We start from the raw sequence: 22,475 nt of genomic DNA, 5'->3' as shown, positions 1-22,475 counted from the left end.
AGGCAGCAATCATTATTACGCAAGTGGCTATAGAGAAGATAAATATGTTACCACATACTTCATCTGTTTTGCTTAATACTTGTCATAAATGCTAAAAGAGAATATTTTCTTTGCTGCTAATATTGTTATTTTTCACTTTGAAAATGGCTAAGTTAATTAGGCTAAAAAAAGGTTTTTTTTCTTTCAATTAACTTATGCCAATGAAAATACAATTCTTTTTCATGTAAAAAAAAATCTTCATGTAGCAGCGTTAGTGCTCTGAACATTATCAGAATGAAATTACATTCAAAGTTATGTTACCAGCAATTGTAGACAGTCATATTTAGAAAGACTCAAAAAACTCAAATGTATTTTACGTCATCTGTTTATTTCATTCTTACATTTTGGTAATTAAAAAATAAAGTGTACTTGTCAAGTTCAACATTTCAGTCACTGTGTCTCATTCTTTGAATTACAATGTTTGGGTTATAACAGGCCAAGAGTCCCCAGAGTATTTCAAGTATAACAAATAAAGCCCAGGAAACATTTATATAGGTTTAATATTCTGGAGAGAGAAAAAACAACAACACAGTACAATTAATTCTCATTACTTTACAAAATCTAATTCTATGCCACCTAAAAGCTGAGTTTTTTCACAGAGCGATTTGCAAAACTTTAACTCTGACAGTGTTTGAAATAGAATAAGCACGCTAAATATTTTTCAGACCCCTTATAAAAATGGCAGTTTGTTCCAATCCTTTTCCCTGAAGGGAGAGCACTGGACCAAGCATTTGTTCCTTTTTAACGTGTCTCAAGGGCACATGAATAGGGATGAAGTGCCCTCATTTTCACAGTCAGGCCCTTTAGGGACCAAAGATGATTTCAGATGCATCCTGAACACAGAGATCTGAATATTCACTTAGCTGCCCTGTGCTCCTACTGAGCTGTGGGTTTTTAACATTTTCAAGAATGAGCGCAGCAATACCGCTGTGGATTGAATCTGGGTTCAACCTTCAAGAGTGGCCTACTTTGGTAGGTGGTCTACATCCCACCTGTAATACTGCATCGTATAAACCCTACTAACACAAAACCTGGCATGATTTGTTATTTAAGTTCATAAAGCAACTATGTGTGTGGGCGGGTAGTTTATAGAGCATAGTCCTCTACCATAAAAAGTAGTTTCTAACAAGGAAAGAAAAAATAGTAGTCAGATGGTTGTAAACAGTCATTTAAAAAGTATATATTTAGCAACTATATATTTATTTATTTTTTCGTTTTTAATGTTCTAGAAGATTAGAGCTCATTTTTTCCCCTTCAAAAGCTTTTTGATGGAAAAGGAATTTTAACCTTTTTTATTTTACAATCTCTTTCTATATTTAAAATTTCTTTTCATCACCCTGAAGGGTTATAGACTCTCTTGTTTCCTCTGCTCATTTTACAGACGATTACAAGGGTGACTAATGCCTAACAGCAAAAAGAAAGGTAGAGCCTAACAGCTACGTACCTTCTCCTCACTCCTCTCCAGTCTCACACAGCTGCTTCTGATACTTGAAACGGAAGCAACCAGCAACAGCAGCCAGTCAGCTTGGAAGCAGAAAACTTCCTCTCCTCCACTTTCTCTTCATTGCTCTCTTTTTAACTGAAGAGAAGGCTGGTGGCTCTGATTGTTATGTTTCCTGTTGTCGTTTTATCAGTATCTCCCCATTCTTCCATATTACATGTGCTTAAGTTCTTCTTTTCCCCCAGTTCATTTTACCATTCATTGTACATGGTTTTTTTTTTTTTTCCTTCCTGTTAATTCAAGAGTTGTCTCACTTGGCTGCTAGTCTAGAATCAGACAAAACATTGTCTGGTTAATTAGAACATGGCTGTACGCTACAGTCCCAGTCACACCACAACTCCCCCTCCAGCTCAGCAGAACTAATTCAGTCAGGGTATGACCTTGCTATTTGTTCTGTGGAAATGGCTTCTGACACTTCTTATGAATGACACTTTCTAATAAGCCAAATTGATACCACCCTGTAAACTACCCTAGATCACACCGATTTCCTGTCTTCGGGTTAAACCTGTGTATCCAGTAACCCTGTGTAAGCAAAGTTAAGCAAGAGGTGTTTCTTATACCAAAGCAAGTAGGTTTTGCTTTCTACTGCAGGGAATGCCCGTGCAACAAAGATCTCAGAGAACATTTGATTACTACAAGCATCTATTGATCCTGCAGCAAAGCCCAAGCCACAGTTCTGAACGTTTCTCTCAAGTGCAGCTCCTTCATTAAACAAGCCTTCACCCCAGTTTGAACATAAGATTATCCTAGCAGAAGCATAAAATTATTCGTTTTTCAAACCTGCTCTTGTAACAGATGTTTGACGGAAACCTCAGCAAAATGCCTGTTCCTAAATCCTGGTTAGCAATCAGAGCTAGAGGTTTAGACTAACACTTCAGTATTAGAGCCACCTAGTGGGAGAAGAGACACAGGCAAGGAAGCAGAGACAGGTTCTGTATCCAAATCTTTCATCCCATTCAGCTTTCTGGTGTGACTACTAGGCACCAGGCCCAATGAAAGAAACAATGATCTGCCATAATATTATTGCAAATGTAAAAAAAAAAACAACTATGACTTTCTGAAAAGAGAAAGCAAGCAGTCCACAGATTCACATATCTGTTAAGGCTCTCAATATGAGAAAAGCAACCTGTGTCAGCACCAGGGCAAATCAAACAGCTATGGACAAGGGTACAGTTTCAAAAAAGTTAAATAAGCACAGATTTTGGCATAATTTTAATGGATGTGATCCTTCCTTGGCACTGGCTGCTCAAGTTTGTTTGTTCACATCGATCTTGTGAACTCTATATGGAAAATTAAGGGTGAAAGACTTGCAGAAGTGCCTTTTAGTTAGGAAATGGATAGATCACACTAGCAAAAAATCTCATCAGTGTAAAAGAACATGGTACAAGAACCTAGATGCTAAGCCTTGGAGAATTCTTACATCCATGATGTTTCTGCTGCCAGATTTTCACAGTATACCAACCACTCCAATGGAGACATTCCCACAGACAAAACAGGATTTCAAAACCCCTTTCAGGGTTCCAAGCTCCATACAGTGGAAAGATTTGGTATATAAACTAAGTACCAAGACATCACAAAAATAAAAAAATAAAGCATTTGTGGACATTCAGCTGCCTCGTTCATTTGGAAGGGAATGCTCTTGGCTCCTGCTATCAGCTGCTAAAGGAAAGCAATTAACTTTAGCAGGTAAGAAGCGGTACAGAGAAATACAGCTGATCAGTCTATCTGGTGCTAGAGCTAAGAGAATCACAGTGCAAGGGCATAATCAAAATTATTTATCTAACAGCAGTTGTTTGAATGGCATCCAGAGCAGCTATTATGCAAAGATGCTAATGTTTTAGCTATATTATCAAGTTTAATTTAAGACTGAAATCACATATGCTTACACATCTGTACTCTGTGTATCAACTGATTTATTTGAAAGTTACCCAAAGACAACTATCGACTTCATAATAACAGGAATCAGAGTAAGGCAGGTACAAAAACAGATCACTTATTTACAATTAATTAAAAAAAAAAACATTATTCTATATCCCTTCCTGCTATTACAAATCTACTAAGAAGCAGAAAGCAGTCTATTGACAAGATAAGAAATGTCATTTAATATACAGCACCATAATCCGCAGATTGTTTTTGTTGATTTTTTTTTTTTTAAATAAAACTGTTAATACTTTGCAAGCCATTGCATATAAAAATAGGACAAAAGCAGGACATATCGGGTCAAGTTTTTCATCCAATGCTGCATCAGTATACCACTATATGCAGAAATAGAATAACCAAGAGAAGTTATGGCTCAGTAGATAACCAAAAGTATTTTATAATAAGAATCTGCAGTGTATGTATATATATGTCTGTCTTAGTTCACTGATCTTAAGGGCAGCTTAGATTTAGGAAGAAGCTGTTCTGTCATATCTTCAGTTTTGGTTTTCTCCAACATAGCTGCAGCTTTGTTCTCTTTGTCTTTTTTGTGACTCCTTTTGTGCTGGAATTTAAAGAAAATGCCTGATAAGTTTTGCACATTAAAATAATGCAAAATAGTTAAAAAGATTTCTTGCTAATATACAATGAAGAGTACAGCATTCTGAGAAAAAAAGTCAGTAAAACTTCTAAAAAAGATTCCTTATATTGCATTTACTGAGACTACTTATTGTAGTCTTCTGGCAGTATACCTACTTAAGAGATCCATTACAAGTAGATACAAAAAAGCCTAATATACCAGGTCTACAACGATACATTGGTGGAACAGAAGGGTCAAAAGCAAGGTAGAAAATAAAAGTCAAAAAAAAAAAAATCAAGAAAGCTAATATTTTTATCAGGCCTCCTAGAAAATGCACCATATTAAATTTCATCTTTTCCATTAAATCAAATGCATGTGTCTAGCAAATCATGATTCTGTGTAGGTTGTCAGAATGTTCTATTAGAAGGTTGTTTTAGCTGAAGTTTAACAAAGCATATTCTACAGCAGTAAAAGAAGTTGTGAGACTACGCTGAAGGCTATCAGCAAGTGATTTTATACTACAAGCCTATTACGGAATGATAACTGTCTCACTGTTTAGAGTACCTATGAAAGTTACCTGGAAAAAGGGAATGCCCCCATTTGCATGACAGCTTATGTTTATATCCACTAAGAACTTGTCACCAGCAAGGCTTTCACTGGATTCTTGCACCCCTTCCTCCTCTTCCAGCAGGTCCTAAAACAGAAGTGTTCAGAGAAGTTCACTGAATGCTTGAATTTCCTATGCGAATGGCAGCGCTGCATCTCTTACAGATCTAATCATGCTTTATACATTTTTGTGAAATAGTAATGAAAGCCTCTAAACAACTATTAAGGTCTTCCCTTATTTTTCAAGATAGTGTTTTTTCTCAAAAGCTCAGCATGCAGCTCCAAGTACCGTGCAGGAAGGTGTTGTGTTTCCAGTCAACTTTCCACGGAGATTAAAAAAACACCACAAAACTCTTTAGAGATGTGAAATCTTCATTAACATGTTTGTCACTCATGTGCATACCTCATCTGCATTCCCCTCCACTTCCTTTATCACACTGTTTAGCATAGCATCAAGCTTTAGTTGCTTTTGCCTCAGTTGTTCCAGTAGAAGTTCCCTGGGTTCTGTTTTCACCAGCGTGACTGGATAGGAGTAGTCTCTTCTCTGTGGAGTTGTCCCTTTAATGAAGATAGCATACAAATGAAAGGTACTATTAAACACATAAAGCAATTGCTTTAATTACAGATTATCTGTTTTACATTAACTCAATACAGAAGTCACACTTCCTTCAGTCAATCTTTGCATTCACCTTAAAAAAAAAAAAGTGCAAGATGGCCAGCTGTGTTATGTTCCTATCAACCTCCGATCATGAACTCTGCAACTCAAATTGCTTTCCACAAGATTATTCTGCCTCCTGCCCTATTTGAAATACCTGTTGGAATATCCACTTTAAGATCTTCTTGCAGGAAACCATTAACCTGAGCCAGTCCGTGCTGTGCTTTCTCATTAAGTGCCAGCTTCTGCTCCAGAAGTACTCCCTGATCAACTTTTATTCGATCAAGAAGGCCGTGTAGTACCTTCTCCTCAGCGGTTTTTTGAGCATCAATATGGTCGGCAATTTCAGCTATTGCTTTATCACAGTTTTCTCTGTTTTTCTAGAACAAACAAACAACAACAGAAGCACAAAAACATCAAGTTAACAGGAAAGTTAAGGTTATGGCCTCTTTTCTAAGATGTGGGTTAGTGACATGATCTGAAACGAAACAATTGTGAGACCTCAAATTGAGAAGTTTCAGTGCCAATTTTACACTCTCATTTCGAGAACTATCTTCAGAAGAGAGTCAGTTTCTTAGAAAGTATGATCATTTCAGAAAGCTACTCTTCAGAATAAAAGTGATGCCAGCTGGTTCAGAACAGAATTCTTATGTGTCTACATATAACCTTGCAAAAATTAGGATTTTTAAGGGAAAGTGATAAAACCCTACCAGGACTTGAAACTTCATGCATTTCTAGAGGACAAAGAGGAAAAAAACATATTTTGTCCTTCCCATTGGAAGGAAGTGCCTGAAGTTTTCAGTAGGCATAATAGATAAAAGAGCATCTTTCTCTAGAGTACAAATGCCTTAAGCACTTTAACTTTCTAAAAGCTAGCAAAACAAATTGGATTTGTCTGTTTCATTACAGCTTATATTTGATCTCTGTCCAAATCTCCCCAGGATACTACCTGCACTTAAGTTTTAGAATTAGAGCTGCATACTACAGAAGAGGTAAAAAGCTTGAAGTACAGATGGAAGTTAGCCACATGGGATTAATCAAGACACTTTTAAAAAGTCATTTGCACTGCTACTTTAAACTCTTACTCAAGTTAAGCTTTTTAATTACATCAAAATGCACTTATTTAAGTTTATTAGCATGAGTCTGCTGTGATCAAGATTCCATTTTGTACTGATTATAATTAAGAACTTTCCCCTACAAATTCTACTGTAGAAGTTTGTCTCCAAATATTGCATTAGACTACAATAGCTGCAGGTACCTTTTGAAAACACATAAATTGTTGTTTCTCATCCCTGAAGGACAATAGCTGCTGATCGGTAAAGCCGCCTATCTGAGCAATTGTAAGTTCAGCACATGTATCAGCATCCTGAGACACGTTTCTGAGATTGATGAGAAGTTGCTGGCAGTGGTCAGTGGAATCTTCCAGCATCCTCTTGTTTTCACCATTTATAATCCTGAGCTCCTTAGAAAAATTATCCATAGATGCAATAAATCTGCTATGATTAGAAGCTGTACTGCTGACTAGGTCTGTAGTTTTCCTGCAACAACAGATGTGCAACAATTTAGAGATTTTTGAAAGGTGGATTTTAACACATTCTACAATTATAAATGTGACTTACCAAAACAGTTAATTACAATGTCATTGCTCTATTTTGTAAATTTAGACATTGCAGCACTCAGACTACTAGGTTTGTTCGATCCCCTAAAAAGCTTCAGCAAGACCCTAGTTATTTTCAAACCAAATGAAGCATGCAGCAATAGTTGTATGACTATACTCCAAGTCAAGTCTTCAAGGTAAGAAGCAATCACATGTAGGCATACCGAGCTCTGTTCATTATAGTATATTGCGCCCCAAACAATGGTCTCTTATCTGCAGTGCATTCAAGAGAGAAGTTTAAGAAAAAGCCTTGTAGGGCTACCCTTTCTGTGAGAAAGGTGAGCTATGATTTACATTCTGTGGCAGAACTCTGCTCTAACATACTGGTTTTGCCCAGCAGAATTGATAAACAAATACGAAGAGCATCTAGGTTTGCAGTCTTCTTCATATACAGTTGCATCTTGCATCAGTTTATACCAAAAGTAATCCGTTCCTTACAGGTGAACATTTTCTTGTACATCAGTGATGGCGGTCTTCAAGCTTCTATTTTTTGCCAGTACATCAGCTAAGTTCTTCTGAGTCTCCTGAGCAAACAGGTCAAGCTGTCTTTGTAGTGAGGACATTAATTCAGCTGCACTCTATTAAGAAAAGTCATACATTTTAATGGTATTCTTCACTAACATTAAGAAAGGCATTCACATACCTTTTAAGAAAGATATACTACAGCTTTATTATTCTAAAGCTTAAGTTAGATTTTTTTCTATAGACGAGACAGACATTTTGCCTTTGGAGATTTATGTAAAGAAATATACACTGGACATGTTCATAGCAAGGGTAACTCTTGCTCCTACATAAGATACCTAAAGTCACACAACAGAAGTTGAAAAGAATTAGTATCACTAGGACACTGTTTCACCACTGCTTCTGAAACAAATACCATGGTTTACCGCTATAGTGTTTAAATCAAAATAACATGTGACACTAAGATTTCTCCTTACTCTAAGGGTACCTTTGTATGAGCTAGTCTTGTCATTTCCACTTCTTCTCTTAAATTTTCACAATCATTCTGAAGCTGAGCAAGAACATTATCTGTTTCTTCCTGTAATTTTTTCAGCATGAGAGAAAGATCTTCAAAGAAGGTATCCATTTCTTTTTTATGACCTTCCATCTTTGAAAAAAAAGTTTATTCTAAGTTAAATGTTTGTCATTAGATAGGAACTGGATACTTATCTGCAGCATAACGGGGAAGAGAGGGGAGAAGAAACCTTTCCTTCACAAAGGTTGTCAAAGGCAAGTAAAGTATTGTGGATAAATGGTGGCAAATAGCATGTAGAACATTCTGAAGTTACAGACTGGCACTTGGCATGGGCTTTCCTAAACAAAATTCAGCACGCAAAGTAGACAAAATAGGAAGACAAACATACTTGACTGAGACTAGAGTAAGAAGCAACAGCCTGTAAGCCGTGTACTAGTCGCTGTTAAAGCTTGAAAACCAGCAGACAGCCTCTAGATGAAGTGAGTTTATTTCAGATGAGATGCAATTGACAGAAGAGGGAAACTAAGTCCTCCACCTGGAACCGAGGTTTTTTTTCAACAAAATGGAGAGAATGAAAGAGTGAAGCTACAGTTCAACAAAGAGTTAAAACATAACTGCCCAGGGAGGTGGTAGAGTCTCCATCCCTGGAGGTATTCAAAAGGCGTTCAAGAAACATTTAGATGTTGTACTGAGGGATGTGGTTTAGTGGGAAATACTGGTGATAGCTGGACGGCTGGACCGGATAATCTTGGAGGTCTTTTCCAACCTTGGTAATTCTATGATAACGTAGACCAAAAAAAAAAATCAAGCATAGGATTTTTATAAGTGTAGCATTGTCTATGTATATTGTTACTGTACACTACCACATTCTCCATAATGAAGATAACCAGGAAAAAAAAGTTTGGTACAATAGCAGGAGAAATTTGAAGTGATAGAAGTCATTTGAGTTAGCTGTTTCAGACTTCTATAATACAGAAGAGACTATACTAAGAATATTATCAAATATCTGTCATACATAGCTTTAAGCATTTACATTTTATCATTCTTCTGCAGCATTTAGGTGAGCAGCTGTGCCATTACAGGTAGCAAGGGAACACAACACACACAAAAATGGTAGAGAAGTCTGTAAGGAAAAGGTAAAAGGTAGAAGAATGTAAGTGACAAAATAGAGGAGACAAAGCCAAACCAGGCATGAAAACACTAGCACTGCAGAAAAGGGGGTATATGCAAGTAACATAAAAGAGAAAAGCACAAGAGAAAAATCTGTACATTACCTTATCAGCCACAGCTGAATATTTTTTCATGTTAGTCTGAAACTGACAGTTTAGGCCCAGGACAAATTCTACCATTGGTGTCAAGCTATTTAATGCGCTTCCTAATCCAGATGCATGCTCCTCCTAGAAAGAGCAATAGGAAAAAAAAAAAAAAGTAAAACAAAATATGAAAGTCTCTTCAGTACATTTGTAAGAAGCTATCCATATTCATATGAATAAGTAAGGTCTATGTGCTCTGCAGTTAGATTTTGCTGTACAGCACATTACAGCTTGTGATGAGACGAGAAGGGAAGAGGGACACAATCATGGCCATGTGTTGAAACAGAGCATCGAGGAAAAAAAAGATAGTATTTATAGCACCTCTTCTAATTGAGGACAATTTCATATACTTCAAATAACAAAAGAGTATTACTAACAATTAATCTCAGGAGCTCAGCTTTATGATCAAGTGACAGATTCTCGTGTTGTAATACTTTTTCAGACATGCAGGAAACTTCAGTAGACACCAATTCCTTAAGAGAGGCAAAAGATGCTGATGCAACTGATGTAAGAATATTAGCTGCTGATGAACTGGTAGACAAGATGTCACCTACAAAAGAAATTGTGAAGAGTTACAAAACAAAGTTTCATTTTAAGATACGACCACTTTTTATTGCTCATCACCTTATTGCCTCTGACAACCCACAAAGGCAGAATATTTTTTAGTTCATAAAATGTATCAAGAAGAGAGAGTCGAGGTGTTCGGTTGAATGTAGCTACTACTCTTAGTTGATCATCCCAGGCATGTTATTATGTAATCATTACATTGTTTAAAATAAAGTTTAATCTATTTACTGAAACGGATCCATTTTAAAATGCTGATCTTTGATACTACTATTGCAAAATATCAGGATGACCTTCACATACAGGTATTACACTTACCTATAAAATTTGTGTAAGATGTCAACATCTGTTGCTGCTTCACGCTGTTCTCATTAACTGAATCTTGTATTTTGTTGAACAAATCAGTCATTTGTTGTGCAAATGCATTCTGAACAACAGCATTGTGCTGATCAACAGCCTTCTTACGGTCCAGTTTTGCATGGAGACCGGATACATCTTTTGTGGTTTCTTCAACTGTATTAAGCAACTAAAAAAATTTTAAAGTTATTTCAGTCCATATGTAAACCAGAATTCAAGCATAAATTTATGTTAGGAAGAACTCTAGTTCTAAGTTAAAGGAAATATCTGCTTCACTTTCAACATCAAACTACAACTGTTGTCAATCCAATGTTATGTCATCTATAGTCTTAGAACAAGAAAGTTTATCTACTACAGATCATTTGCTCCAACTGTCAAGTTAAAGTATTAAAATAGGACACCTTCAGTATTTAAGGAATTAAAATATAATTAACATAGAACAGGAACCATGAAATTCCCAGTCGCTTCAAGTTTTCTGAAAGATTTGACAGTAAATATATTTTTAATTGTACTGAATGCAAGTGATTTCCAGTATTACCTCTGTGATAATTAATTTAGAATTTGAAAGTATAGTGGAAATTTGGTTTTGTAGTTAGTGTAAATGATTTCTCTACCCATTTATCTCACACAAACATTCCACAACCCATATGCAAAACCGAGCACCCCCTCTCAACCTTACAAGAATCTGAATAGAAAGAACTTTTCGTGTTGACTAAAGACACAGGATTAATCACTTTGCACTATGAATAGTAGGGCTCTGTCTCTATCAAGTCTGTTTTGAAAATTAAGACCAGTCATAAACACATCAAAAAAAAACCCCTAAACACCCTCTAAAATATAGAGACATAACAATAGTTTCAGTTACTTAGTATTATTGCACATGTTCCTTGTGTGTAATAGCTATAGAGAAACAGCTTCTTGCAATTTCTCTACTCTAGTTATGCATAACTTACTCTGCTTTAGGGTCAGGCTCAAGTGTCTAGTTAGGTAAAATAGTTATTCTGCAATACAACTCACAACAATAGATATTGCGAAGCACTGAAACTCTCATGAAGAGCTAGCTCCAGTCTGACAGTTGGCTGTTAAGTACACTGGTTAATACTTTCACAGAGGAAAAGCCTTGCAGCTCCTCACCACAACAGTTTTTAGAGGGTCAATCATAGTTTTTAAACCTTGAATTCATTTTTGTCATAGTTTTTAAACCTCTAATTCATTTTTGTCACTCTCATATCATGCTTTAGCATGAAAGATTTCTTTGAACAGATTGTGGCACCCTTAAACGGAGGAAGTTACTCTTGCAATTAGATGCTAGGAGAGTGATAACCTTGCTAGCTGTGCCATGAAGTTTTTGTTCAGCATTTTCCAAAACTGAAACCACATATTCTTCTTCAGCCAGATGAACTTTGGTTTCTTGCAGATCTTTCTGTGTTTCTTCCAGTTCTTTCTCCTTGATTTCCAGATCTGTTTTACATTGCTCAAGTTCATTTTTATTAACTGTGAACAGTTCAGTTACCTACAGCAGAAGAAAAGCATCAATACAGTAACATCGCTCCTTGCAAGTTCAACAGCAGCTCCTCATCTCTCTCAAGTTATGCCACCATACTAGAAAACAGTTTGTCATCTACAAAAGCAAGTTTCAGCAGTTTCAGCTGTAAGGCTCAGAATCCTTAAGCCTGACTAGAGACCAGAAGAGTCTTTATTTACTGAAAACATCACAAACCAATACTGTTTCCATTGTGATAATCCTTCGCTTCCCTATTCAAGTCACCAGACCAAACACTTGTTATATCACAATGAAGGAATCCCACTAAACAAATATAAGCTGAAAGAATGAGGAATAATCAGAAAAAACTGATCAAAAGGTAAGCCTGGTTACACACACTGGTCACATATTCCTTTTACTTAAAAGAGAAAGCTCCAATTTTCTGCATATTCTTAATTTGTTAGTGGAAGCTCATCACCATCCCTCCCCTCTCTCTCCTCATTCTTTGCTTCTAAGCAGATAACTGGCAACTGAGATTGCACTGTTTTTACAAGAAGATTTTTGCTGAAAATTCAAAGAAAAATAAAGGTTAAGTCTTAAACATTCAAAGAGTTTTAAAAATCGATATTGCATTCTGCAATTTCATATATGGTATTTGAAACTCTTAACTTCTAGGATTAAAAAGCTTCCACACAACCAATTATTGAGGACATTTAAGACCAAAATTTTTCAGACAGTTATTGTTCAAACATCTCTCTTCCTTCCCTCAAGACATCTTTTCTTTATTTGGGGGATTTAAGAAATGGCACTTACTCTTTTCATCTCTTCCTCCATGACACTGATTTTGTCAATATACTCTGCAATTTGTTCTTCCTGAACCGTCAGCTTTCCATTAAGGGCTCTAAAGCAAAGATTAATAAGAACAATAACAGTAACAGAGCTGATTTCCAGATCGGCTAGTGGTCCCATGCTGCCTGTTTAGTCATTTCAAGAAGTATTGTTGACTTCAGAGTTAGAATTTTCAGTTAATGCAGACAGGATTAAAGACAGCTTATTTTGCTTTGTGAGAAGACTTGTTTATACAGAAAGTTTCAAATAGAAAGTTATCTTATTTGCTCTATCAGCTTATGTATATTAAAAAAAATGCATGCTCTTTATGCTTATGGTAAGTTCCACAAATAAAGTTCTTAGTGCAAGCATATTTCATAGGCTTCTATTTGTGTAATAACTAATTGCTAAAGAGGAAAGTGACCGGTCAGTTAAATCCTTCTAACTTCGCCTTACGAAATCAGATCTGGAAATGTTTCTGTATAAGGATGGGAACTAATATTCGTTGTTAGACATTTTGTAGCAATCCTGAAGACATACTCAAAATTTTCAAGGGAAATATAGACTCCATTTTTTTCACGTGTAGCAGCAAGGTCTCGTTTCAGACGTTCAATCTCTTCAGTATATTCCTGCATCAAGAAATAACCACATTTCAACTTGAATATTTGTACTTTATTTTCAAAGTTTTCCTCAACAGATGTCTCACAAAAATGGAATTATACAGAAGTTTTGCACAAGCACAAAAGGATGTTCCAGAATCTAGTGTTTCACTTCTGTACCCAGATAAGTTCAGCGTAGCACAGTTTAAATTCACCATGGCACATATGTAAAGCACTGAAGCTTCCCATTCAAATTATACTGTGTTCCATTTAACAGATTATATTGGGGATTGCAGCTTCTTTAATAGCATTCAGGTTCCTCCTAGTGCCTTTTCATTCATATTTACTGTCAAGTTTGCTTAAATTCAAGCATTTTCTAAGGAATTAAGCTGCTAATAGAGAAATCCAGAAAACAGTAACCTAGTGTTATTTAATAGATCTTCACTATCTGGTAAACTGGTAATCCATACACACAGTCATAGCTAATAGCATCGCACTCTCTCCAGCTTCAGTTTTAGCAATAGCTTCAGTATTTGCACAGTGTTTAATACCGTACCAGCAGAGTAGCTTAGTAAAGCATCAGCCCACTGATTAAAATCACCTCAGGAAAGTACTGCTACTAGTCAATTTCCCCACAATTTCATAACATAGTTTCTGCTGTGCAGGACTTAACAGAATTAAATGTATTTTATCTTTACAGTAATTAAGTAAATATGTCTAGCTTACCTTAATAAGAGCTTTTTTGGTCAGCTTCTGGTTAACTTCAGGCTTGTTCATTATGTTCTTTGCCCTGTGGGCATATTCTAGTGTACTCAGTGTTTCCTGTGATAAACAGATACAACATTAGCTCAAGATGAGGAGAAAATATTTTTGGAAAAAATAGGAATAGATATTCAGATTAAAATTTACCTCAAGATTTATAGATGCAGGAGAAACTGTGGCAATTATTGATGTTTTTGTTCGTCCTCCAAGAGAATCTTGAAGGATTCTTGTGAGCTTAGATTCCCTGTATGGAATATGTGGGGCTCTTTCTACTAGAGCTGTAATAACTCTTCCCAGAGTCAGGAGAGACTGGTTGATATTTCCAGCTTCACGAGCTCTTTTGTCAACTGCCCCAGATCGACCGATGTTCTCACTTCCTGCAAGATCAACCTGAAAGAGGAAAGACATGCTTCTATCTCAAATCACCACAAAGAATGCTTGCCCTGTTGCAGAACACAACACACATGAACTAACACGTGTATTTGTTCAGGAGACTGTAGGAGTGACAAATGAGATAGACATTTCTACGAGAGACAAACAGTTCATATTGCTAAGAAAAATGATGATTTTTTTGGCCTTACAAGTCTTTGATTCTCAAGAGAATGAGGTTACATTGTTTAGTTCGTTACTTTAGTACTGTCATCCATGAACTTTAATTCAAATACTTACCAAGTTTAGCTTCCCAATTTTAACAAGTTCTTCTCCATCCATTGTGGTTTCTTTCATATGGATGGTAATTGAAAACACGGAGTGGGAACGGCTATAAAAGAATTCAATTTCAGACAAACATCCTTTAAGCCAAATTATCTGCTTTCTACAAGACATTACTTCAGGTTAGTTGTCAGTGCTCTTTATAAGGAATAAATGCAGCCCATTAATTACAACTTACACATTACCAATACAATATTAAATTGTCTATTTTTGTCTCTATACACATAAGGAAATTATAATTTAGCAGGGTTGAATACCAATCAAACTTCAACCAGTTGCTTCATTGCTGCTTTTATCTTATTTCAAGCGAAGCCAACAGAAATACTTGTTGATATTTCTGCGTTCTCAATTCATAGACACTTCAAGAAAACTGGCTTGCAGTTTTTGTAGCCAATGCAATAGGAACAATTTTACAGAACATGAGATTAAGAAATCTAGTACTTTATTGAGACTAAAGAAAATCAGCAAGAATCTGGATCCAATATTAAAGACATAGAAATTCAGTTTTCATTCAAAACATTAATAAAGTTCAAAATATATGTTAGCTTGAGATTATTTCTTTAACAAGCTTTCACAATAGGAAGCCAAGACATACAGTAAACCATAGAAGTTATGGCAGTTTGAACCCTACTTGCTAGAAATGACAGACATGAAATCTGCACTTCAAGAACGAGAAGTCAGTAATAAATACAGAGATTTTTGACTGACATGTCTACCAGATTCTGACTATGAGCTGCAATCATATGACACGCCTGCACTGCCATACAAAAATCTCTCATTCTTATCCCCGACTTCCACAATACGTGCAAGGCACGTTTTCAGAAGCTAGTCTTATGCTGTAAAAAACAGATCCGAACATTATTTTGTAAGTTCAGTTTCAGAAACAAATCCTAATATACCTCTTTCTATTGTTGGAGAGGAAAGGAAGGGACGCTTCAGACACCTAAACCTAGATTTTTTTCTAGTGAACAGAACCAGAAAAAAAAGCCAACGATAAATAATATCCCATAGTAGCTGGAACAAAGACTATCCATCTCTTTAACACAGGTATATCTTCTAAACATCATCAACATTTACTGTAGAGATGATTTATCCCATGCTAAAACATACTGCATATTTCAGTAATATCTGTCAGACTTGTTTCGTTTCCATAGGAATATAAAGCTTTGAAAAAGCTAACTGCTTAATTTTGAGTTAACAAATTTCCATATTCTACATGTCAGACTAAGAACATTCTACCCCTCATATTGCACCTGGATAGGTGGAATTTCAGGATGACCATTTTAATTGTATATTTAAAATAGCATGCAACCATGACAGAAGAGCTTGTATAATCACGCTTCTTCCTCTGACAACAGCAGCTTTTTAAGATCAGAGACTTCCATATTTTATGACACCTCTTCGTACATGTACTAGAATACCCACAGAATGCAAGAAAGAGAACGTTTCTTCCTATGGTTTCCTAATCCACATGTGGGAACAAACTATAATATACAATCTCAAGATCAGGTGAAGTTCACTCTGGCTTCAACAACTTCTACTTCCTCAGTAAAATCCAGTTTAATAGAATATTAACAAAAAAAAGTTGGTGAAACAGGCAAGATTTGTACCTGGAATATGCATTCATGTAAGTAGCCGCAGTTGTTCTCTTTGCTGCACCCCTTTCCAGGATCTGATAGACTTCATTTTTGTTGTGTACAGTTACCTCCTCCAAGCCTTTAATAATTACACCTCTCTGTCAGAAAAGAAGATGTGTTCATTCTACCTCCCAAACAGTCCCAGAAGCCTTTATATAACAAATTTTGGAAGACTGCACTCACCTTGTTTCGGGGGTCATCAAACATCTGCAGTCTTTCTCCAACATCAGGAGTAGGATTCAGAAGATCAAAAAGCTCCTCGTTATATATTTCCAAAAGAGAGACTTTCACTGAAAATTCAGTGCCATTCTCTGTGAGTTTTTCAAATATTTGATGCAATGTACGGGGTATTATACCTGCTAATGGATCCTACAGATTAAAATGGAAAAAGAAATTAATATATAGATGTACAAAAAGAGACAGGGGAGGGAGGGAAGAAGCAGCAAATTTCAGCTACAGTCTGTTGGTCTACTGGTTACAGGCAAAAATACATTGAATAAAGTTTTCCATACAATCATTGCTAAGATTTGTATGTATGCATTAACGATATAAAGTTCACGTTTTCATAAGAAGTAATGAGAACATTTGTTAATTACTAACGTTTACCAAAAGTCAGCTTCAATGTTTGAAAGGAATCAACTTTAGGTTGTCTTTAGCTTTCTGCAATATCTACATTTGTATTACATAGTGCAGTTACAAGAGAAACCTCATGAGTAAAAGCGTACCTCTTCCCAAGTGTACTCCTCGTTGGGTGACCGTTCCCCTTCCATCGTGAAAGTCTTACCAGTACCAGTTTGGCCATAGCTGTAAGAATGAAAAATTAGGACGTAAACAGGAAACAAAAATTAAGGCGAAATTTTCTAATAATAATTACTAGGACACTTACGCAAACACTGTACAGTTATAGCCCATAATAACTTCATCCAGAATAGGACACACAACACTCCGGTATACGTCAATCTGCTTTGCCTGAGCTCCAAAAACCTGTTGGAGCAAAGACAATATGTCCTATTTACCAGTACAGAAACATACTGCACCACCCAGTGCAGACATCAGACTGAATAAAGAGAAATTTACTGGGTTGTATCTACAAGTCCCTAGCTTGACAAGCAGTTACCATATCAAACGTGTAAGTCTTTTTGGACATCTTGTCTGTGACACCTCCAGTGCGGACACTAACTTCTTTTCGTGCTTGATCACAGTCTACAACAGCATAGGAGTTTGCCTTACGTTCCGAGGCATTAAAAGGCCTAAAAACAGAAGTGGATCAAATGAATATAATTGCTAACAAGAGCATGAAATGACAAAGCAGTAGTATCACAGTAGTATCACTCCATTTAAGAATCCACAAAATGACAATTCAGCAAAAGGAACATTAACTGAGTTAAGTTAAAAGCCTTATATTTGTTTATAGAAAAGTGACACAACTTGCTTTCCAGACCTTGTTCTCCCTCCATTTGCTACAGGACAAATCAAGCCTTTATAACTCTTCATGCATTTACATGGTTAGCTGTTTGTTTTTTGTGTTTTTTTTTAATATAATAAAAAAGTGTCCATAAATACATTTAAGTATGCATGCAGCTAAGCAGTCTTAACTTGCATTTAAAAATGTCTCTTTTTTTTGGCTAGATTTATCTATCCAACGAGGGGAGCAATTAAACGCTGCAAAGAGTTGTATAAATAAGCACCTTGAGAAAAGGAAAAATGTATGTATGATAGTTAAGGTAATAGTGAACCAAATCAATGCACTTCAAAAATTTCCTATTTTTCCACTTAGACAAATTACGCAGCCCACACGTCTCTCATGAATGACAACTCCCTAAGCACCAGATATGCTAATACAACCCACAACTAGCAGAACAGTAGACAGCAACACTGGAATCTTTACAATGCTGATACATTTGAATAGAATCAGCTAATTCTGAATAGAATTCCATAGGACAGAAAGTAACACCTTTGGGTTTGGGGGACAAGAAGTCCATGTACCTTTTAATTCACATTTTTAAGTAAAGTTTAATAGAGATAAAAGAAAGTACTGAACTTTTTTTTAATCACTAGGTTAATCCAAACATAGCACGTACAATTTTCCTTAAAGGGGCATCAACAGTAATCCCTCCCAAAAAACACAGACCAAATCACAAAATGTGTTTTTATATTTCATTTGGCAGCGTTACTGAGCTGGATATCTGTTACTCATAAAGGAACTCCTGACTCTTTTGGCTAATGTTTCCTTCTCATGGTAGCTCTGAGGCTGAAGTGTTAGATTCTAGATAGGCCACTGAATGCTTCAGCACATGACAGCAAAGAGTCAGGCTGCTGTGGTGACAGCTGATGATTACAACAGTCTTGTTCATAGGAGCAAGTTACAGCTTTGGCTTTGCCACTTCTAAAATAGTAAGAGGCTGAATGGTAACTGTAGTCTGCTCTGCAGCGATACAGCAGAGAACAAGACAATTGCAGACCAGAGAACCACACAGATGGCCTTATGGTATGGTCCACAACCTCGTGATTAAGGAGCAATTCACTTAAATTAGAGGAAGTGCCACTAGGCAAGCAGCAACTTGGCACGCTGTGATGACATTGGTGACAGGTTCATCCCCTTAAGTTATTGAAAGGACATTAATATAGAACAGAATCATAGAATCGTTTAAATTGGAAGGGACTTTTACACACACAGTAGCATACACATTCAAAAGGTCCAAATTCATGTTTTATTCACATAGTGGATGTGTGGCTTGAGGTTTTTGATAAGCTCAGAATCATCAGGCTTTAGAAGCAAATCAGGGGCCATGGAGGCAACTGCATCCTCTGATCTGCAGAGTAGAACTGGAGCGCTGCAGAAGGGAATGGGGAAGGAGCACTTAACAGCTCGCACACTGAGGCAGTATTAAAAACAAAAGAACTACTAAATGCAGGAACAACGCCTGTTGCGTTGCAAGAATGAAAGATTATGCTGCTTTTAATCGCTACTTTCAGTGCGCGTTTGTTAAAGTAGAACCTCCAAGCGAGAGGCATCAGTAACAACGGGTAAGCCAGCGTTTGTAGAGCGGGCGCAAAGAAAGCTCGCGAAGGCAATCTGGAACGCGGTATCATTACCTACACTAACTCTCGCTCAGCTCCCCTTACCCGTCCCGCGCAGCCTCACGGCGGACAGTCACTAAACCACGTTAGCCGACGCTGACCCCGGCGGTCTGCCCGAGCGCCGACCCGCCCGCGCCACGCGCACAGTCACGGCGCGCTCCTCACGCGCGGCCCGGAGCGCCGCCAGCAGCGCGCCCCCCGCACCTCCCCTCCCTCGGGCCCGGGGCTCGCCGCGCCTACCTGCAGCGCACCACCACCTGGATGTTCTTGCCCTTCTCCTCCTTCTTCGAGCCGCCGCCGCTCTGGAAGCTGAGGGAAGCCATGGCGCACCTGGATTCGAGCGGGCCGAGGACGAGAGTCGAAGCGCCGGCCGCGCTGCCTGGGCGCTGCTCAGGCTGAAGCTGAGGCTCGGACCCAGCCCAACGCCCGCGAGCGCGCGCCGCCGCCACCTTCGAACCGCGCGCCGCTGCCGCCCGACCAATCAGCGGGCGCCTGCGGGGCACCATGGGACTTACTTTCAAATTTCGAGAGGTGACGCGGGAGCACGGCGGAAGCGGCCCGTCCTGCCGTGAGCGCTGTGCATGCCGGGAACTGTAGTGCAGGCGGAACACCACGTGACGCAGAGCTGTCGGCGGGCCGCGCAGCCGCGAAACCCCGTCCCGAAACCGACCCGCGAGGGGGCGCCAAAGAGCGGCCCGTGAGACCGCCCAGCTCCGCCCCGCTGCAGCGCGAGACGCTTCAACGAGCACAGCTGTGCCAGCGGGCACGTCCTGAGGCAGAGAGAAGGAGGCGCTGCCAGCGAAGATTTAATCGGTCCGCGACGGTTTGCTCTCAAGAAATCCATGTGGGATCCTACAGATGTTCATAGTGTCACCTACTACAGTGCTTCTAGTTGCTGTTCTAGGGCCTTTCCAATTACCCAAACTAGGATTACCCACCCACAATTTCACAAGTTCCTTCCCCACTCCCTTTTTGTCTTTTTTTAATTGGATGCTTTGAAACTTCTACCTCCTCCATGAGTTCTTACAGCTAATACAGTGAATCCCAGCCTGCAAGGCTTGTGGTACTTTTTTCTGACAGTGCCATGAAGAAGCCCCACATGATGCTCCTTCACCATTTACCTCCAAAGTTAGAACAATGGCAGAGCTCATCAGTTTCATCACAGGCGGAACAGCGAAGGACATGAGGTGTTGGTTCCTGGTCTCCTGTGAGCAAGCATTGATTCAGAGAACACGAACATTCGACAATGTGCCTGACATTAAATACAGGCTGAGGATGAGGCAGGACAACAGCTAGGAAATCTTCAGCGGTTAACAGCAATTTTCATTAACAGCCTCTCAAACACTGCTCGCTCTTTGTTCCACATAAGCCCTTACTAATTTTATGCCACTGAAAACAATATAATGCTAGTGTATATATAGCAATAATATATACAAAACATAGCAAATGTGATAAATAGCAAATATTACATAGGATATACATACTACATGAAAATAAAATTACTTTGCAAGGACGAACATTTAAAAGTTTGTAACTGCCAGATGAATTGCCTCCTTTCAACATCCATTTAAATTGTCCGGGCTCTAACCCAGAAATAAGGCAATGAATCCATAGAAAAAGCTTGTAACAAAAAAAACCTTTTAATTTATAAGCACAGAAAACTACAGAATCTATAATTTCGACCAGTGTTGAAGCTTAACTTTTGTCATGGTTTTATGATTTTCGGTTATTGGTACTCCACATCATAACATCATGTAGTGAATGTACCTGGTTCTCAGAAGAGAAGGACTACTACATTCCCCACAGCACTTTGCTCCTCTGTTACCATTTTCCAGCCGGAGGGAAAAGATAAAAGCTCGCAGTATAAAAACTTGCAGATCACGAGACCTCGTCCCTTTTTCCACCGTCTCTTGTCTTGGCAGCACCTCGCTCTCCAGCCGTCTTATCGTCGGTAGTAGAGTAAGGTCTACCTTGATTTTGGGACATTCTCTCTCTCTGTATTGGATTTATCAGCTTAAATTGTAATTCTATTGTATTATAGTGTGTTGTTTTGCATTCCGATATTTTATTTAGTAAATTAGTTTTGTTTCTCCTCAGATTGTTGCTGCTGTTCTTTGCTCTCAGGGCCATCTCCTTACCCTTTTCCCCTTTTCCCTTTTCCTGGGGCGTGGGCCCATGGATCCCCCGTCCCCTTCGTCACGGAACCGGGCCGAACGCCCGTAAACCGCTGACAACTTTGCAACCACAATGAGTTCGGTGGGCTGACAAAACACTAATGGATCTGTGAGCCTCTAATGAAACACTAAAATCACAATAATCCATTTTGTTTCAGTTAAGATTTAACTAAGTAGGAAAATTAATATAAGACAAAAGCAATAACAGTTGCAAATTGAGACCACAATTATTCTTGTTTTTTGTACTGTGTATGTGCTAGGAGTAAAAATAATTCATACTTACAGGTTTATCAGAGTTTCTGCTAGACTGGAGGAGTTGAATGCAGGTTATGCAAACACACTGAAACTTTACTTTTTTCTCCCTCCTCCCTCATAAAGATCATAGAAGAGAAGGCAGCACTGACAGACAAGACGTCTTTTCATCTCATTTCTGCCTGTTTGTTCTTTTCTGGTATGAAAGCATGATCTGCATTAATCAGAATTTTGCTTAATATATGAAGGTGTCTGTCATTAACATAAGAGATGATACAAACCCGCATTTAAACAACAGGAATCAATCTAATTACTACGAGCTGAATCTGGTAAGTGGAAAGCAGCAACTTCTGGTAATCAAGTTAGCTTAAAGATTGCAGTTTAATAGCTGTTCTCTGTTTTACAAAGTCAACGTATACCACAATGGGTCATACATTTTCTGAGACTAGGTTGAGCCTAAAGATACTAATACACAATAAACACAAATTGAGCAACAGGGAGCTGGCATTTCACAAGCAATAAAAGTAAACATGAGAAAGAAAGAATATTTAGGATAGTCTAAACAATGGTTAGGAGAATGACCTTTAGGAATGCATGTACATTGTACTGTGAGAAATGTTTTATTTTTTTCTCTTTAGGAAAAGACAAAAAGCATTACAGAAAAGTAATCTACACAGTAATACTCACATCTGCCAGTACGATTTCAGTAGAGATTACTAATCCCTACTGATGGATAAAAACAAACAGTTTTTCACTAAACCTTGAAAACAGGTCCATGTTTTA

The 22,475-nt window shown here is 37.9% G+C and overlaps 1 protein-coding gene across 3 annotated transcripts; it reads right to left on the bottom strand.

Annotated features, from left to right (window-relative positions):
- On the bottom strand, positions 347-21,093 carry KIF11 (kinesin family member 11). Of its 3 annotated transcripts, XM_021399626.1 has the most exons (23): positions 20,388-21,093; positions 19,507-20,036; positions 17,303-17,435; positions 17,072-17,169; positions 16,911-16,989; positions 16,369-16,554; positions 16,159-16,283; positions 14,507-14,597; positions 13,985-14,227; positions 13,802-13,897; positions 13,017-13,105; positions 12,462-12,549; positions 11,490-11,678; positions 10,127-10,334; positions 9,622-9,794; positions 9,206-9,328; positions 7,905-8,063; positions 7,394-7,533; positions 6,557-6,836; positions 5,456-5,678; positions 5,047-5,201; positions 4,615-4,731; positions 347-4,022 (listed from the first exon to the last, which is right to left on the bottom strand). In XM_021399626.1, the coding sequence occupies exons 1-23, from the start codon at positions 20,448-20,450 to the stop codon at positions 3,897-3,899; spliced, it is 3,714 nt and encodes a 1,237-aa protein (XP_021255301.1). In that variant the 5' UTR covers positions 20,451-21,093; the 3' UTR covers positions 347-3,896. The 3 variants fall into 3 exon arrangements, with proteins under 3 accessions (XP_021255301.1, XP_021255302.1, XP_021255303.1); XM_021399627.1 differs by lacking the exons at positions 19,507-20,036; positions 20,388-21,093 and adding an exon at positions 19,312-19,411; XM_021399628.1 differs by lacking the exons at positions 19,507-20,036; positions 20,388-21,093 and adding an exon at positions 19,282-19,300.

Source organism: Numida meleagris, chromosome 5 (genome assembly GCF_002078875.1).
Source record: "Numida meleagris isolate 19003 breed g44 Domestic line chromosome 5, NumMel1.0, whole genome shotgun sequence".
Lineage (NCBI taxonomy): Eukaryota > Metazoa > Chordata > Aves > Galliformes > Numididae > Numida > Numida meleagris.
Note: the sequence above shows the minus strand (reverse complement) of the source record. Positions and strands in the feature narration are given on the sequence as shown.

Excerpts from the sequence above, each read along its gene's own strand:
- KIF11 (XM_021399626.1), bottom strand. The coding sequence starts at position 20,450 with ATGTCCTTCGCTGTTCCGCCTGTGATGAAACTGATGAGCTCTGCCATT. Across the intron at positions 20,037-20,387 it reads CCATTGTTCTAACTTTGGAG|GACGTGCCCGCTGGCACAGC; the intron begins GTAAATGGTGAA and ends TCTCTGCCTCAG. Across the intron at positions 6,837-7,393 it reads GTACAAGAAAATGTTCACCT|GAAAACTACAGACCTAGTCA; the intron begins GTAAGGAACGGA and ends CTGTTGTTGCAG.